General features: G+C 37.2%; 2 protein-coding genes across 2 annotated transcripts; both read right to left on the bottom strand.

Annotated features, from left to right (window-relative positions):
* Positions 1-2,418: 2,418 nt before the first annotated feature.
* On the bottom strand, positions 2,419-3,592 carry LOC129445942 (myb/SANT-like DNA-binding domain-containing protein 7). Its single transcript, XM_055206927.2, has 2 exons — positions 2,669-3,592; positions 2,419-2,584 (listed from the first exon to the last, which is right to left on the bottom strand). The coding sequence occupies exons 1-2, from the start codon at positions 3,093-3,095 to the stop codon at positions 2,451-2,453; spliced, it is 561 nt and encodes a 186-aa protein (XP_055062902.2). The 5' UTR covers positions 3,096-3,592; the 3' UTR covers positions 2,419-2,450.
* Positions 3,593-4,971: 1,379 nt separating this feature from the next.
* Positions 4,972-8,477, bottom strand: LOC129447513 (uncharacterized). Its single transcript, XM_055209279.2, has 3 exons — positions 7,710-8,477; positions 5,541-6,886; positions 4,972-5,457 (listed from the first exon to the last, which is right to left on the bottom strand). Exons 1-2 carry the CDS (start codon positions 7,883-7,885, stop codon positions 6,466-6,468), a joined length of 597 nt encoding a protein of 198 aa, XP_055065254.2. The 5' UTR covers positions 7,886-8,477; the 3' UTR covers positions 4,972-5,457; positions 5,541-6,465.
* Positions 8,478-17,433: the final 8,956 nt, after the last annotated feature.

Raw genomic sequence — 17,433 nt, 5'->3', positions numbered from 1 at the left:
GAGAGGTGCCACAAGTTGGTTGACTCCATGCCACACAGATGTCAAGCAGTTTTAAAAAACTGTGGTCATACAACTAAATATTAGTTTAGTGATTCACAGGATTGCTAAATCCCACGAAAAAAAAATGTTTGTAAAAAATAGTTTTGAGTTTGTACAGTCAAAGGTAGACACTGCTATTTTTTGAACACACCCCTTTCAACTAATTGCCCAATTGCACAGCCTTAAGAGCGTGCATATCATGAATGCTGGGTCTTGTTTGTTTTCTGAGAATCTACTGAACCTACTGGTAACTTGTTTGCCATGTAGCAATAAAAAATATACTAAAAACCTTGATCATTCTGGTTAGTCAAATTGTACTGCTATTATTTTGAACAATACTGTATGTTACAATAGCTGCAATAAGTTTTTAAATAACATTTTCAATACTGCTTTTGCGGTTTCCTTTTTATTAAGAGAAAACAGTGTGGCTATAATAGTGCAAACAAATACAATGCAACATATTGCATATCAATAACCTTCACACTTCAACCTGAACATTGTGCAAAACTGCATCATTTAAACATTTAAGTAAAATTCTCCAACAAATCACAGTTCAGGAAAATGATTTCACAGGACAATCACCTAGGTTTAAAAGAAAAGAATAACATTTCTTTTTGCATTTTACTGTAATATGTTACAATAGCTGCAATAAGTTTTTAAAAAACATTTTCAATACTCCTATTGTGGTTTCCTTTTTATTAAGAGAAAACAGTGTGGCTATAATAGTGCAAACAAATACAATGCAACATATTGCATATCAATAACCTTCACACTTCAACCTGAACATTGTGCAAAACTGCATCATTAACTGGCATTAATATTTTAGAACCATTCATAAACTTGTAAAGTGGGTTTCATCATCTTTAGACTGGAAAGGTGGCTGATGATCCTCGTTGTCGAAAGCCTGTTTACCCTGAGTATTTGCCTGTGCCTGGAAAAATGACTGAGTGAGATGAGGATGTGTATTATTATGTGTATTAAGGGCAGTGGTTGATTTAAATCTGGAAAGAAGGGCTGGATGGGAGATGGAGAGGAAGCCACAGGAAACCTTGTGGAATGATGAGTAGGAGGACGAATTAAGTTGTAAATCTGAGGGGGCTGAATTGGTGGTTGGTAGAAAGGTGGCTGTGGAGGCTGGATTGATCTCTCCATAAACTGAGATATCATGGCGAACATTTTACTATCATGCTCATGCTGAGCTGCTTGCATCTTCAACAAAAGATCTGTGTCGTCATCTTTAAGGGCACTGGTAATCTTGTCAGCAAACACCTCCAGCGTTGCCTCCATCTTTGATTTTCTTTTTCTGCTCTTGGCAGTAGTAGCTGTAAAAAAATCAGATCAAAATAAGGATTACCATGTTTAATTTTTTATTAGTATAACAGTAAAAACGCCAAGCTTTCCAGTTTATATCTAGTAATAATTATGATTATTTATGGCCATTTATAAACAATACTACCCAGGTGAAAAAGTAGCACACTTCCATAGTGTATTTAAAGTGCTTTATTTTCGCACACTAATTTTGTACTTAATATACTAAAAATTAATCTTTAGTACTTCTTAAGATAATCTTAAGATCATCTAAGTGTACTTCACTGTGCCATTCTGAGACACCACAAACACGAACCAAAATGTGCTAAAAATGTATTCAAAAAATGCATTTAGGTACCACCCGTAGCAAACTCGAACCCATCCTTGTATGAAAGTTGAGTTCAAGTTTAATACAAGTGTTAACTAAATAAATTTTTTAATACGGAAATAGTATGTTACATGTGCATTTTAGTTCATATTCATGGTGTCTCAAAATAGCACAGTGAAGTACACCTAGATAATCTTAAGAACATCTTAAGAAGTACTAAAGATGAATTTTTAGTATATTAAGTACAAAATTAGTGTGCGAAAATAAAGCACAGTACACTATGGAAGTGTACTACTTTTTCACCTTGGTAAGCTGTTAAGTAGTGGAAGCCAGTTCAACGTTTAATTCAAACAAATTAATTTCATATCACATGTTTTAGGTCGAAGGTTGCCAAGAATTCTATCAACCTCTTAACTTCCACTTTTACTGAGTGCATTTTCTTGGGCTTTACCCAAATCTAAAAGCTTACAGCCTACAGACCAGACTAACACCTCATTTGAAAGCTATAAAACTGATCTAACATTGTCGTGTTGCCATCAGTTTTTGACTTTTTTTATGATCACTAATCTGTCAATTTTTTGTTGCACTTTCATCATATTTTAATTTTTTTGTCACGTTTTCATCACTTTTTTGTCATGTTTTTGTCACTTTTTAGTTGCATTTTCGTAAAATTTTCATTGCTTTTTTCAAGAAGCTTAGATTTGAGTAATGACAAACTGTAGAAAATGTATTCGGTTCAGGCGGGGGTTAAGAGGTTAGTTGAGTTGGAAAACGATCAAAATACAGCCAAAAACATACAAGCAGTGGGTGTGGAAGATTCATGGCTGTTCACAGATGTATCTTCACTTGCTGCAGAACTTTCATCACAGGTAGAGGCAGAAGGCGAAAGAGCTAGAAGGGTCCCATCACCTGTGTATGCATTTAACAAACTGTCACACATCGTATTTCAATGTTATAAAGTTAAGTCACAGTAGCCATGTGCAAATAACCCACCTGTATCACCGAAAGAGCAACTAGCTACGCTGGCCGCGACTGCTGCGGGACCTGGGCTCTCCTCCTCGGGCTCCTCTTGGACAAAGCAGCTGTCCACCAGTTCTAGTGGCTGAACGCTGGGCTTATCCCCCAAAATGCGGTCCAACTCTTCGTAAAATGGACAGGTGATACGTTGACGGCCAATTCGTTTGTTCCAGTCTTTAACCTCCTTGTATTTGGCTCGGATGCTTTTAATTTTTCGCTGGCATTGAAGCCAGGATCGTCTGTAACCACACTCAGTCATTTTGCGGGAAATATTTTCGTATACCGCCCGGTTCCGATAAGAGCCCTCGAGTTTGGCCTGAATAGAGCTGTCACCCCAAATATTAATCGAATCTGTGACCTCGCTTCCCTTCCATTGACTGGACTCAGCAGCATCGTCCTCCATGGTTGTTGTTTCTTCTTCTCCTTCCCGCCTACTTCAACGCAGAATTATGACGTTTGTAGCGCATCAATGACGTACGGGTCAGATACATGTGGCCTGGCTGTTCAGACAGAGGTCACATTTCAAAAGATCGGATACGTATCGGATTCAGGACCACATACCCAAGTGGCCTGGGTCACATTTGAAAATATCGGATCTGTGTCATTCAGACTGTCATGAAAAGATCAGATACAGGTCGCATAGGGGCAAAAAAATCGGAATTGGGTCGTTTCAGCCTGCAGTGTGAACGAAGTCTAAGTGCTTTTACCTGAAAAGACAATAAAACAACATAACTTTCCCTTACTTTTTATTTTAATTTAACATGCAGTCTGTTCTTCTGTTTTTAAAAGTCATAAATAGGTGAAATTTCAGGTAGTTTACATTTGTAGAAATGCTGGTTGTTAAAACGTTTGGTTTCTGATGGTTGTGATTTAATGAATACTGTACAGTGCCAAATGAGAGTTAAAGGTTACTTTTGTTAAAATTAAATTTTGGTTTTGCTATTGTCTGCTGTATGAGGGATTTATTTTGACTTTTTTTCTCAATTGACTGGAAGGCTTAATATAGCCCAATGTTATACTTTGAATACTTTATCATTAAACTGAACTGAACAAAATTTCAACAAACAAATGATTATTTTTTTAAATATTACATACAAATATTGTATTATAGACTAAATGTTGGTTTCTATGTTTTAGTAAAATTTTATTGGAAGTTTTATTACATTTTTGTTCCTGAAATCCACCCTTTTGATGGGATCAAAAAAATCCTCCTTTTTGGGATCAAACAAATCCCAATCTTACTAAAATGTTTTGACCAACACAAAGTGACGATCTGATCCAGATCAAAACCTAGATTGGATTTTGTGATCCAATCCAAATTCAGAATCCATTTTTTTGTATTGAACAACCCATTTTGAAATTTTGATCTTTTAGCGTTCCTGCAAATTTTGCCAAAAACGCCTAAAAAAGGCCTACCCAAATTAAATTGCATACTGTTCCTGAACCATTTGGAGTATATGCATGGTTTTGGTCTCTAATGAAAGGGGACACTTTGAGGTTTGTTCCTGAACTGTCAGAATCACTGTAAGTCTTACTGGTATTGAGTTATAGAATTTTAAACACACTAAAAAAGTAGGGAAAATTTTCCGCCTAAATTTTTTTTTGTAAAAAGATGCCTGCAGATAACTACAGCTGGGAGGTATTAGCTGGAAAACACAATGGGATCACAGCATGAAGCCTTATCAAACCAAGTTTCAAATTTGATAACAATACCTTGGATAATGAGTGTTTTACACATGTTTATCTAAGTTTATGTCTAGGCGCTCCCCCAAAAAAGCCACTTGGAGACTCCAAATGACCATTTGTAACAAGAGACACATAACATGCTGCTATTCTTGAATGCTTTACTCTACAGTCATAATTTTGGGCTCTAATGAAAGGTTACACTTAGAGCTACTATATAACCTATCCAAATTCACTCTCAGTAATTGCTGATACATAGTAACTGAAGTATAAACACATTATAGTGTTTTTTTTCAATTCTTGAAACCAAACTTTCTACAAATAAAGAGACAAAACAACTGCTATGTATTAAAACACTTTAATATTAGAACTCACACACTATATATATATATATATATATATATATATATATATATATATATATATATATATATATATATATATCAAACTATTTACAAATTCAAAGGAAATAGGGGGGCACATCTAGCCCCCCTATTTCCTTTGAATTTGTAAATAGTTTGATATATATATATATATATATATATATATATATATATATATATATATATATATATATATATCAAACTATTTACAAATTCAAAGGAAATAGGGGGGCACATCTACAAAAAAAATATATACATTATATCACACCTAACACCTATCAAAGGTTTTTAGCAACATGCCAATCATTATAGCAATCCCTATTTGGCTGAAAGCACAAAGGCACATCACAGGAGGAGCACTTTACTGGTGTCTTTGCATGGCAGTGTCTGCACTTCAGACGACCTGCAGTGCTGTGTCCACTGATATGCACAGGTTTGTGATGTGCAGTGCTTGGAGTGTTTGATGGAGCTGGTGTGCCAGCTGCTGCTGCCAGCTCCTCCACTAATGTCTCCCTAAAGGCCTTCTGGTGCATGGGTACCTGTCATTTTCCTTTTGTGATGTCCTTGTAGAGAAGGAAGGCATTCACAACGGCAATGTCCATGAAGTGATAAAAAAAAGTCTTATACCACTTCTGGGTCTTGTGGATGACTTTATAATAACTGATCAGGGCATCAAATAGGTCGACTCCACCCATGCACCTGTTTGGACATAAGAAAACAACATTGAGACATTTTATTTCATTTCAAATAGCATAAAAGATTGTTGATTATATAATACATACCGGTTGTACTCCTTCACTGCTGGTGGAATAGAGATGTCCTTCAACACCCAGCGCCCAGCTGGATCTCTGACTCTCCTCTGGACCGTGTCCCCCGCATGGGCTGTGTGTAATGTGGAACACATGAACACGTCCCTTGTGTCTCGCCACTGAACAAAGAGGAGGGAGTCTTTCCGGATTCATCTTATACTCCCACGGGGTGATTTAGAATTCAGAATGTTTGTTTGTGTTTTTGGAAACCCAATTCTGTTTGTGCGTATGGTTCCGCACGCCCAGATCCTCTTCTGAAGGAGGTCACAAAAGAGAGAGGGACTGGTGTAAAAATTGTCTACAAACAACTTGTAGCCTGTGCCAAGCAACCGGGTGTCAAGGAGCTCCATCACAGACTCATAACTGAGCCCCTTCCCACTGTTTCCTTGCAGCTTCCCTTCATACACAAAGAAGTCCCAAGTGTACCCATTGCTTGAGTCTGCAAGAACAAAAAGTTTTGTATCCCCAGCGAACAGGCTTATTCTTCATATACTGCTTTAGCCCGATACGTGCTTTTGAGGCAACCATCCTCTCATCAATTGAAATTTCTTTGCCAGGGTGAAAGTTCCTTTTGCAGGCATCCCTCATCTCTATGTAGAGTGGCTTTATTTTGCAGAGGCGATCAAATTGTGGTGTTCCTCTTTTCTGCTCATTAGCAGCATCGTCCACCATGCTACTAAGGTGAAGGGAGCGGCTGATCCGGAGAAACTTTTTTCCTGTCATGACCTTTTTGGGGAACGGCAAGCTGTAAAGATTACCCCCTCGCCAAAAATCAGTTATTGAAGGGAGTTTCACAAAACCCATGTAAATGACCATGGCCATGAATGCAAAAATGTCCTGTAAGGTAATGTCAATCCACGGGTTGGAGGGCCTTGAATAGTGAGTTGACCCAAATTCATTAGTGTTTGTAATTATTGTCTGTAACAGGGTGTTTGAAAAAAAAAAGTTGGAAAAACTGGAGAACTGTATAGGTTGCTGTACGAATGAGCTGAGGTCCTGGTGCATTGGTGGGTCTGAATGTAGGCTGTGGTGGTGTCACGTCTGGAACGTCAACATCATTCCATCCATCTTCAGAAGTGCTGGATGCCATTTCGACTTGACTGCTACTGCTGCCAGATCTCCCTCTGCCTCTCCCTCTGCCCCTGCCCCGTGCTCTGCCTCTCCCCCTCCCCCGTGCTCTGCCTCTTGGTGTTTTGCTGGCAAAACCTCTCTGGGAAGGTGGAGGATGGGGCTCCTCTCCTGATGAGGTGCTGTCATTCTGTCCCTCAGTATGTTTTTTTGGCTCCCAGACTTCATCAGATTCACTTTCAGAGGATGGTCTGTGATATAAAAAAATAAAGAAAAAGTAATTAGCAAAACATTTACACATTGTTTCTGTATCCACACGCATATAAACAGAAACACATGCACACAAACAACCAGGATTATACCATTCATGAGAACACAACAAACACACACACAGACACACCTGTGCTTGAGCCCACATAGACATTCTTACACGAGCACACACACACCTGAGCCCACAAAAACAAACATAATATAATAACCAGTTACTTGTGGAGAGTTACGTCTCCACCATCCAAACACGAGCGCATAAACAAACACACACACCTGTGCTTGAGCTCACAGAAACAAACATAATATAATAAAACACTTGTTGAGAGTTATGTCTCCCCCATCCAAACACGCACAAACACACAAGCATACAAAGACACGAGCGCACAGACACAAACACATGAGCGCATAGACACAAACGAGCGCACAAAAACAAACATAACATAATAAAACAATTACTGGTCGAGAGTTACGTCTCCACCATCCAAACACGCACAAACACACAAGCACACAAACACACAGACACAAACACACGAGCGCATAGAGACAAACACACGAGCGCACAAAAACAAACATAACATAATAAAACAATTACTGGTCGAGAGTTACGTCTCCACCATCCAAGCACGACCACACAAAACACGCACAAACACACGAGCGCACAAAAACAAACATAGCATAATAAACACTTGTCGAGAGTTACGTCTCCATCATCCAAGAACGAGCGCAGAAACACACACACACACAAACACACACAAACACACCTGTGCTTGAGCTCACAATAACAAACATAATAATAAAACTTACTTGTCGAGAGTTACGTCTCCGCCTTCCAAAAACATCTCCTCTGCTACAGAGTCAATGGATGAAACTTCGCTGTCTTCATCAGAAATAGCGTCATCCGACTCATCACTATCACGACGAGTACACTGATCGATAACTTCTTGCAGTAAAAAGTGTGTTTTGGCAGTTCTCTTTGCCATTTTTCCACTATTATGTTCTTTTACTCGTGAAGTCGCTCAACGCTGCCTTTACGCACGGGCGCATGAATCCGTATGGTGACTTTGCGCAGGTACCTCACGGGTGCCTAGATGAATCATCCCACTGAAGTTGCATATTATTCTTTACAGAAACTCATTGGCTATCAGACCAGACAGTCATTTCCATCATCCATTGCAATTGGATCGATTTACTGTCGATCAAAAAGAGGGAGGTACCATTCTTCACATAGGGGCTCATTGGCTATTCACACCTTTCCGACACCCTTATCATTGACCGATTGGCTCAAATGACCCGTCAATCAAAAGGTCAGGGGTCCGCGGCCATTTTAACACCGTATTTTAGTTCATGTTTACGAGTGAAATGGATGTAGACCATATAATGCGTCGAAGTTGTGATAGCATTTCAAATTAGCTGACGGCGCTATTACTACATTCCGTTGATGCATATTGATATATAAATGTGTTTTGGACTACATACTTCGCTGAATTGGATTGTATGGACCCTTGGCAGTGTAACCAAACCGTTTTTGTTGGAATGTAATGGATCAGTGAACTAACAGAAGGCTTCAAGGGTGAGTTTATTCCAGTTTGTGTTTGTTTATTTGGCTGTGGGTGGTCTGACAAAGCCACAGATTGTACCCGCTGTGTTGATTGTATCCTAAAATGGTTTACATCATTCGAATCACAGGAATCTCAGCTTTCTAGGGATATATAATGTGTTTAACTTTGTTTTTCGTCGAGTTTTGTCTTTCAAAAAATTATGCCTCTTAAACTGCAACAGCCCGTGGACGGGCCGTCGGACCGCAATGAGGCTAATCCGATAGCTGAAATCCAAATGGATTACTTTTGAACAACTGGCCCGTTGTCAGGGGTGCAAACTCATCAGGGGTGAAAAAGGTGACGAAGACACAAGCGTTCATATATATATATATATATATATATATATATATATGACAGTGTATGACATTCATACATACATACATATAATACTTTGTAATTTATTTATTGTAAATCTTATTCATTTTAGCATTTTAATTTAAATCAAATTTGAAACTGTTAGCATTAGTTAAAGCAACATCAATTACTAACACCAATTACTGTAATGACATAAACAAGAATTAATAAATGCTTATTTACAATATAATGTTCATTTTTCGTTCATAATGCATTTACTAATGTGAACAAATACAACCTTTTTGTAAAGTGTTACAGAAATGTGCATTTTTATTATTATTTAGTAGTACACATAAACAAATAATTTAGTTTTTTTCTGTTCCACAGTCATAGCTCTAAGAATATGAACCCTGAACGAGCAACTCGAATCAAACTCGTGTAAAATTCGACGTACAAATGTTATTAAAGGTAGAAAAGTGATTTAGTTAAGAGCAGTGAGAGATTTTCTCTCAATACTGTTTGATTAACACGAGTGACAGACAGGAGCAAAATTAGGTAACTTCCCCTTTAAGACCGAAGTCCGACTCCGGATCTAATATACTGTTACACATGTCTTTTCTCTTTTAGCTGTTTACTTTCTCTTAAGCCCTGAATTGTCGTGTTTATGAGAACACTTGCAAAAACCGGGAATTTTGACGCATTTGTGTATTAAAGGCTAATACAGCGGCAAAAATACTCACAAGCTTAATGAGAAGCGGATACGCGGCTTCCACGCTCCTCTCAAACAGAAACAGGTATAGCGCATATAGCACTGTTGTTTGTGTTTCAACGGCTTAAAATCACTTAATTTAAAACTGCGGTGTACAAATAATAAGCTTTTATGACCACGCGCACAGCAACGTGACGTGGGCGCGTAACCTAGAATGAGAAAATACTATGAGTTAAGTGCGTGCGCTCAATCTGCAGACTGCTTAAACTTCGGCAGCAAATGAGATGACTATAAATCGAAAAACATAACCCGCCAAACTTACATCATTATCACAATAGCTGGACATGATTTTCATAATTTCATTTACTGCTACCTGTCACAGACCCCCCTCACCCCTCATTTTCAAAAACTCATCGGATCTAGACGAATCACAAGAATGACCTATTTTGGATCAAAAACGGCGAATTTCGCCGAAAGGTGACAAGTTTGCACCCCTGGTTGTGATTGCGTAGTGCCTATTTAAAATTTTTATGTGTAAAATTTAGCTTGGTGATAATCTGCTAAACATATTTTCTACAAAATTGCCATATGTCTATATTTACACTTAACTATACTAATGCAATTAATGTCTCAGATACCTGCCTCAAATGTTAAGAAAGATGCAACATGGTAGTTTGTAAGATATTTTGTGTTGCTATCAATTAAATTAAATTGCAAGCAAAATGATGAGCACGTTTTTTCTTTGACAATTCTATACATTTATGGATCGTGACAAAAAGCTACTGGAGATTTTGCAGGTAAGTTTACGCATAAAACCCAAATGCATTAAAATGATGGCACCAAAATCACTTTAAACTTTCCACATTCACCTTACGGCCTATAAATTTGCATTTAAGACTGAAGCGTTTACAGTAAATACCATACGATGATTAAGTAGAAGCATTATTATTCAGCATTAATCAAATCCTAATTTAAAATTGTTATTAAGCATTACTTTTTCACATAATCTCTTTTTTTAATAAGCATTGAATATACCACTAAGAAATACTAACAACAAGTAAAGAAATAAATGAATCAGTGAATTGTTTCCTTTGTTTTATTAAGACAAACTTCTTATCAATTCAATACATTTAAAATGTAATTCATATGCAATTCATTTTTGATTCATGATTATGAACATAAATATCTGGTTAAAAATAAATTCAAAGTAATAAATAAATCCATTAAAATGTATTAAAAATGTGTATCTTAAAAAGATATTATTAAATATAAACAATTCATTACAATTAACATAATGAATACAATTCATACATTTACTATTAGTAAAATATAAATAGGAATGCAGCAACTTGCACAGGTGTCCAATGTACTGTAAAAAACAACAACAAAAGACAAATTAGCTTTTGTACTTAAATGCTCAGAGCTATATATTGGAAACCTAAAGTATGAAGTTCTTGTATTTCAAAACTATTTTGGTGATAAACATGATGTAGAGACGGTAATTTTTATTTACTTTATTTAAACCGGTTAGATGATTTTAAGATCTTAATCTTATTTGGCTAAGAGAGTTATATAGTGAGTGTCTTAATATAAATATTTGCTGGATATGTGTTGGCCAGAGTTGTATAATAACAGAGTTACAATCAGTTAATAAAGATAAACAGTTAATGGTGACGCAAAGATAACTGTGGTTATCTATACCAACTACAGCAACACAGTTTATCTTTTATTTTTGTAGCAAAAATATGGCTATATAAATGGCTATCAATCTGCTAAAAACATAATTCCTACACTTTTACTATATTAAAATCACAAAAAAGATCGCCAACGCGGTTATTTGTAACAGTGAAGCATAACAGAAATACACTAAATTAATATTTATTTGTATTTATAGTACATTATTATATTAAATGTTAATATAATTATATATGATTTTCGAGAATACATCACTCGTTTTACTTACCAAACACAATGAAACTTATAGCAGCATTGTGAAGCAGTGTGACTTTCTTATAAGGCATTTAGCTTGTGTAACGACTCGTAAGAGAGGAGGAAGCAAGTGCAGGCAATCAGAAATAATTTATTAAAGATGATGGTAAACACAACAATGAATGAAATAACTGAGTCCAGAATGTTGGCAATGGTGATCGAAGGTCTACGGTGGCGTGAGAAGTGCTGGATGGTGAAGTCAGTGGTGAATGTAATGACGGTCAATGGATGAAACCAGGAACAGACCGGAACACTCACACGAAGACGACAACACGAAACACTAATCCAAAACAAGAACACGGGAGACAATAATCCAACTTGTGGAGCTGCAAACATGAATGAGGATCTGACAACAGACAGAGAGATGAGTAAGTATTTGTAGCTGAGTGGAGATGAGGATCAGCTGGAGCGAGACTATCAACACACAGGTGACAACAATCAACCAAACGAGCACATGGAGACTACGTGAGTACAAACACAAAACATGACACGGAGGAAACAATGGATTTCCTACCGTGACAGTACCCCCTCCCCTAGGACGTCACCTGACATTCCCAGCCTGCTTTGCCTGTAGATTGTAATCATCTATAAGGCGGTGATCCAGAATGTCCCGAGCAGGAACCCACCTTCTCTCCTCCGGACCGTAACCTTCCCAATCCACCAAGTACTGAAATCCGTGTCCCCTCCGTCTAGAGTCCAGAATACGGTTAACCGAATATGTGGTCTCCCCATTAACGATACGAGGCGGGGGGGGGGGGTTGCAGGCGGGTTAAGACGGGAAAAAATCACCGGTTTAATTTTGGACACATGGAACACGGGATGAACCCTCCTGTACGCCGGTGGAAGGCTAAGACGCACTGTTACCGGATGAATGATTTTGGTAACAGAAAACGGGCCAATAAATCTGGGAGCAAGCTTATTCGAAACGGAACGCATCGGAATATTCTGGGTTGAAAGCCACACTCTTTGACCGACGACGTAACGGGGAGGCTTCGACCGGTGGCGATCGGCCTTGGTCAGGGCTCAAAATTAACTTTTTTATTTGGTAGCACTGATGCTCCCAACTTTAAAGAGTTAGGAGCACCAGCAAAAATTTAGGCGCATCCATCAAAAATTTAAAAGCACCATATATATATATATAAATGTTATTATTTTTGATTAAGCACTAATTAATGAAACCGAGAGCATCAATCCACGCATATCTTTCCATATGAAATCAAAGCCCTCTCAAATAAAAGCTATATTTTTATATATTAAAGAAACATTTCTTAATTGAATAATAATGCTGGCGAGCAATTTAAATGGTCAGATATTATTAATACGTTAATTGATGATTATGTTATTTATCATTAATAGTTCAATAAATGCATGCATGTTGCATGCATGTATTTGAAGAGTTTGGTTCCAAAACGCGATAAACGCCATTTTTGAAAAAAATGAGTTACTGCCAAAATCAGTATTATATCAGGTCAGTAGTTAAAAGTAAATTCTTAATTTTACGCAAAATCCAATATCCGCCGTGTTATTCTGTCATCTTTTCTCCCTTTTTTCCCAAAATGCGATAAACGCCACTTCTCCTTTTTTACAGAACGCAATAAATCCATTTCTGATATTACAGCCCACCAGTCACGCAATGTAAACAAACAATGGCGGACGCGCTGAGTACACGGAGTCCTAGTTTTCCTCATCTACTTTGTACTTCGTGATCAACAAACAAAACAAAATAATACTTTTATAGCATCGCTAAACCTGTGATGGTTTTCTGTGATGGGAAAGAAACGTAAGCCATCAGCATCTAATATTTTCCCTGAGAGGCACTCGGGAGACGGGTGCTTGTTCTCCCGACAGCATCAAGCTTCTCATGCTAACACATTGACCCCAGAGGATCTTATGAAAAACTTTACATTATTTTACTCAAAGTCAACGAAAATTGAGCAGGACCAAAAACATTTTACAGCTGATCTCTGTGAAAGACGTTAAGCGACGACGTAACCGCAATGACAGTGATCTTAATATGACAAAGTAAGTGTTTTGATTAATGACATTAATGTTTATATTTTTAATTAGTGTGTACAACTAGTCAACTAAATGAATATAACATGGCAAAGATGAATGCACATTTATATAGGCTATTGATTCAATAGATTTATAGCATTTTGAATAAAAACTTGTCATGGATTTATTGCATTTTGTGGAAAAAATAATCCGTTTTTATAATAAATCTTTGAAAATCAACTTATGGATTTGAATTTTTTATGTTTTTATAACCTAAAGATGCTATGTGAAAGTTTGTAACAGAAAATAGTTGTTTTCATTTTGTAACTTTCTTGGTATAGAAAACACGTTTTTACCGAAATTTGTCAAAATGGATTTATTGGGTTTTGGAACCAAACTCTTCATTTATTTATATGTTTGACAGAATTATGCCAATAATGTAATCTAGAGATTCTAATCCTTCGTTCTGTATGATTACTTTGAAAAATAATGCACGGATTGATGAAAACGGAGAAGTTTTGGAAGCCAATATAATTGAATGGGCGATTCTGCTTTTGACAACAACGTCACTTGTTGCGGATCTTAAAAAAATCACATGCGAATGTTACAATCAATCCCAAACTTCACCTTATTCAAGTTAAATGTATATTCTATCAAAAGTATTTGGTTTGAAAGAAAAAAATACTCGCCTTCATAGGGGATTTCAATGCCAAACACGAGAGAAATTTTGCTTCGCTTATAACTTTCTTGTTACTACAGCGATCTTGGAAATTGGAACGTGAGAATCAACGTGAGGAAGTAATTTATGTCACGAGTATATGGGCTTTAGAGGTATTCACAAAGCAAAGATATGACAGATTTCCTAAGTCACCAACGCGTCTGGCGCTGAATACCTGCTGGGAACACAGCCGTGGGAACAAAGCGCTCGTGCGTATTACGTCATTTTGTCACATACCTAGCTAAATGATAGCTTAATTTGGGCTAATATTAGCTATTTAAGTATGTGATGTTCTTCACTTAATAACTGCGTATAAAATAAAAAATATGTTCAACCAGCCAGCATTTGTTTTGTTCAGAATAGTTCTATAATTAATAGCCTATAAAAGTTGGCATAAAGTGAAGGCAGTTGCCCTTTATTTTTTCGTTTGGCTATTTGTTTAAATTAATATTTTAGTTTGTGGTTTCTTTCTTTGATTTAATGTAATGGTTTTCGTTTGATCATTTATTTTATATGAAGTTTTTCATTTAATAATTTATTTAATTTCAACACATTTTTGTTTTGCTTTGTTTAAATGATAAATGATAGCCTAATTTGGGCTAATGTTAGCTACTGTTTTTTTTAAATTCCAATAAAGTATATGATGTTCTTCTCTTAGTACTGCATATTCGTTTTTTTTTTTATAAAAATTTGCCATAGAGCGAAAACGGAGCGATACGTAAGTAAGGTAGGCGCGGGGAGTGAGCGAGGAGTGGAAAATTGTATACCCTGAGCGGAGCTTGAGCGGAGTAATTATGAAATGCTTTGAGCGCGGAGCGCAAATTCTTTCCACTCCACTCCGCTCACATACTCTGCTCCCAAATATATTTTGAGGTCGCACAGATTAAATTTCGGTCGCATATGCGACCAAAATGGTCGCAATTTCGAGCCCTGTTGGTGCGCGACCTTGCCTGGAGCAGAGCTCTGCGAGCTCTGGTCCAGGTGCGGTGACACCTCTGGACTAGTGCGTGTACGGAGGGGACCGACACCTCGGATTCCGTACTGACAAAATTAGGTGGTTGGTAACCTAAACTACACTTAAACGGAGACATGCCCGTAGATGACACTGGCAGAGAATTGTGTGCGTACTCCACAATTGAGAGTTGCTGACACCAGGACGAAGGATTATTGGTAGCCAAACATCGCAAAACCCTTTCGACATCCTGATTGGCTCGCTCGGTTTGACCATTGCTCTGGGGATGGAACCCGGATGAAAGACTAACAGTCGCTCCTAACAATTTACAGAACTCTCGCCAAAATTTGGACACAAATTGGGGACCCCTGTCAGAAACCACGTCTGTCGGGAGGCCATGTATACGGAAGACGTGGTCAATGACAGCTACCGCTGTTTCCTTGGCTGATGGTAATCACAACAATGAATGAAATAACTGAGTCCAGAATGTTGGCAATGGTGATCAAAGGTCTACGGTGGCGTGAGAAGTGCTGGATGGTGAAGTCGGTGGTGAATGTGATGACGGTCAATGGATGAAACCAAGAACAGACCGGAACACTCACATGAAGACGACAACACGAAACACTAATCCAAAACACGAACACGGGAGACGATAATCCAACTTGTGGAGCTGCAAACATGAATGAGGATCTGACAACAGAGATGAGGATCAGCTGGAGCGAGACAATCAACACATAGGTGACAACAATCAACCAAACGAGCACATGGAGACTACGTGTGTACAAACACAAAACATGACACGGAGGAAACAATGGATTTCCTACCATGACAGTTTGTCGCTGTTGCCCCCTAGTGTTACTCATAATATATAAAAAAAGTTAAGTAAAGTAGATGGCCACCAATAAAATATTAAACCATTAAATCTATATTATTCACACATTATACACAGCTCATTAAAATACAAAAAATTTACTAGTTATTATTAACGATAATCATTACCTTCAGCAGAGTTCATAAAATATCACTGTTGACTATATTCATTAAATGTCTGATAATGTAAAGAGAAACTGTAATTTCATCGATTTACCAGCAGGTGCCATTGAAATGAATGGGCTTCAGTGCTGTGTTTATAACTATGCGTCACTCAATGACACGCTGTAACTTCCGCATTCCATTCTTACAACGGACGTCTATGTGAGTGTCGTAACTCTCTTATTATACGACTCTGATGTTGGCCACACATCTGAGACAGATTTAATCAAGATTTCCCCAAATCACTTATTTGATTTAAATATTATAATTAATTATATTTAATTATGAATACATTCATTTTGAACTATTGCTTTGTCCCTTACATAGGGATGTGGAATGATTTAAATATTAATATAAGTAAAAAGCTGCCTTTCTTATATGTTAAACGCAACAATGAACAATGATTGGTTGTCATATTTAACAAAAAGAAATTCATTGGTCAAAGGTTGCTGATTGACATCATGTGCCTTGGTGATGTTTTCTGATTGGACTGCTGACAAGTTTAAAAACACAGTCTCCCCTCACTTGAACACTACTCATCAAATCAGCCCTACTTTCTGAGGTGAGTTCCAGGTTTCTGAGAGAAAAGGGGATATTTTACCTAAATTAAAGTTAAATTATCATACTGTTTTTCTTCATAACATCAATAAAGTAGATTCTGACAAGATTTGATCAAAGAAAAGTGTTTTTTTTTTAAAGTAAAGTGTGTGTTCTGAAGTATTGTATCACCTCAAAAGAAGTTTATGAAGAAACAACAGTATAATAAAATGGATTCTGACAAGATTTGAGCTAGGAAAAGTGTTTTTTAAAGTAAAGTGTGTGTTCTGAAGTATTGTATCACCTCAAAAGAAGTTTATGAAGAAACAACAGTATAATAAAATGGATTCTGACAAGATTTGAGCTAGGAAAAGTGTTTTTTAAAGTAAAGTGTGTGTTCTGAAGTATTTTGTCACCTCAAACGGAGTTTATGAAGAAACAACAATATAATAAAATGCATTTTCACAAGATTTGATCCAAGTTACCCTCAAGCATGTCAGCTTATATTGCTGTCCTCGATGTAGGACTTGCTGTTGCCCTCCACCAATGACACACCTGTGTGCTAAAGGGAGGAAACATAAAAATGAGTGCATACATAAACAAAATGCCCTGTCAATGCTGTCTATGATGAAAATAAAAATATATAACCTAGCAAAACATATTCGAAATGTGACTGATTTTTTTTATTTTGGGGTAAACTATCA

The sequence above is a fragment of the Misgurnus anguillicaudatus genome, chromosome 12 (assembly GCF_027580225.2).
Source record: "Misgurnus anguillicaudatus chromosome 12, ASM2758022v2, whole genome shotgun sequence".
Lineage (NCBI taxonomy): Eukaryota > Metazoa > Chordata > Actinopteri > Cypriniformes > Cobitidae > Misgurnus > Misgurnus anguillicaudatus.
The sequence above is the reverse complement of the archived record's forward strand: the minus strand, read 5'-3'. Positions and strand labels throughout refer to the sequence as shown.

Coding starts and splice junctions, on each gene's coding strand:
- LOC129445942 (XM_055206927.2), bottom strand. CDS start 3,095: ATGGAGGACGATGCTGCTGAGTCCAGTCAATGGAAGGGAAGCGAGGTC. Junction 2,585..2,668: donor TTGCTCTTTCGGTGATACAG/GTGGGTTATTTG, acceptor ATGCATACACAG/GTGATGGGACCCTTCTAGCT.
- LOC129447513 (XM_055209279.2), bottom strand. CDS start 7,885: ATGGCAAAGAGAACTGCCAAAACACACTTTTTACTGCAAGAAGTTATC. Junction 6,887..7,709: donor GGAGACGTAACTCTCGACAA/GTAAGTTTTATT, acceptor TTTATATCACAG/ACCATCCTCTGAAAGTGAAT.